The 1,495-nt window shown below is 41.7% G+C and overlaps 1 protein-coding gene across 1 annotated transcript in view; it reads right to left on the reverse strand.

Annotated features, from left to right (window-relative positions):
- Positions 1 to 241, reverse strand: part of NSMAF (neutral sphingomyelinase activation associated factor) — a 63,176-nt gene extending 62,935 nt beyond the window's left edge. Inside the window, exon 1 of the mRNA XM_023530063.1 lies at positions 9 to 241. Coding sequence (XP_023385831.1) covers positions 9 to 16 — 8 coding nt within the window. The 5' untranslated portion in view covers positions 17 to 241. The remainder of the gene's footprint in view (positions 1 to 8) is intronic.
- Between the last annotated feature and the right edge of the window lie 1,254 nt (positions 242 to 1,495).

The following is a 1,495-nucleotide window of genomic DNA, read 5'->3' on the forward strand; positions in this document are numbered from 1 at the left end:
GCGCTCACCGCAGCATCTTCGCGTGGGGACTCCGGCGGCGCGGTGACTCAGGCCGGGAGGAGGAGCGCGCGGTGATCCGCGGCGTCCCAGGTGCTTGCCAGGGGCCCAGAGGTCAACCCAGGATCTGTCCCTCTACACTAAACATTCGCCACTGTACGAACTACTGCACTGCTCCTTGTTTAGTATCTTACACATGAAAACGGATGCTGGCCCGTAAACTACACCACTTTACTACACCACTTTGTTGGCCTCAGGGACTCGAAATAACGTTTGAGGCCCTCAGTCTCTTGGTAGTTGAAATAATTGGTCACATGACATTTTTCTTTTTCTAACAATTTTGTTGAGATATACCTCACCAGGCAATTCACCCATTCAACATTCAAAGCTTTTTAGTATGTTTACAAATATGTACAACTATCAATATAATTTTGGAACATTTTTATCAACTCAAAAAGAAATCCATACCCTTTAGTTCTCTCTCTCTCTCTCTCTCTCTCTCTCTCTCTCTCTCACACACACACACACACACACACACACACACAAACACACATACACACACAGACTCAAGATCCTCCTCCCCTCCACCCTATCCCCAGCCCTAGCAAACACTCATCAGCTTTCGGTTTCTATGAATTTGCCCATCCTGGACATTTCATATAAATGCAATCGTACAATATACAGCCTTTTATGTCAAGCGTCTTTCACTTTTAGCTTAGTGTTCTAGGTTCATCCATGTAGCAGTACTTCATTCCTTTTTATTGCTGGAGAGTATTCCACAGTATAGATAGAGGTACCACCAGCAGTGTATAACAGTTCCAGTTTCTTCACATTCTCTCCAATACTTGTTGTTACCTGACTTTTTTATTATAGCCATCCTAGTGAGTGTGAGTGGTAACTCACTGTGGTTATGACTCCTTGATATATCCTGAGAGTGAGCCTGTGATTGTTTACCTTCGAAGGATTCTTTAATAATGAACTTCTAAATTGTGTAATAGCTCACACATCTAATATTGTCTTGTAGACTAGGTTCTGCAGGGTTAGATTTTTAAAAGCTTCTAGGTGAATGTGTATTTCAGCTCTCTAGTGTATAACAGGACTGATGGGATGGTGGAGGAGCCAAGCATAAAAGCTGGAGCTGGTCTTATTGAACTTGATCCCCAGCAGCATTGGGAAAATGACATGCATATAGTGGGCACCTATTAGAATTTTTTGGAATGAATGAAGGTGCATGGGTACACTATGACTGGGACTGAGTCTCTTCCATGTGACCAAGTGCTGCACAGAACCTATAAAAAGATGTCAGAGACATTAGCTCAGTATTTCTGTAGGAAATTGTGATCTAGTCAGGTAGCTGAGACAAATGAGCAGCTACACAATGAAATAAGATAATAAAACTTGCAAAGAGGTATGACATAATTTTTAAAAATTTTCAGTTACAGTTGACATACAGCATTATATTAGTTTCAGGTGTACAACATAGTGATTAGATATTTCT

Source organism: Pteropus vampyrus, unplaced genomic scaffold, assembly GCF_000151845.1.
Source record: "Pteropus vampyrus isolate Shadow unplaced genomic scaffold, Pvam_2.0 Scaffold45, whole genome shotgun sequence".
Lineage (NCBI taxonomy): Eukaryota > Metazoa > Chordata > Mammalia > Chiroptera > Pteropodidae > Pteropus > Pteropus vampyrus.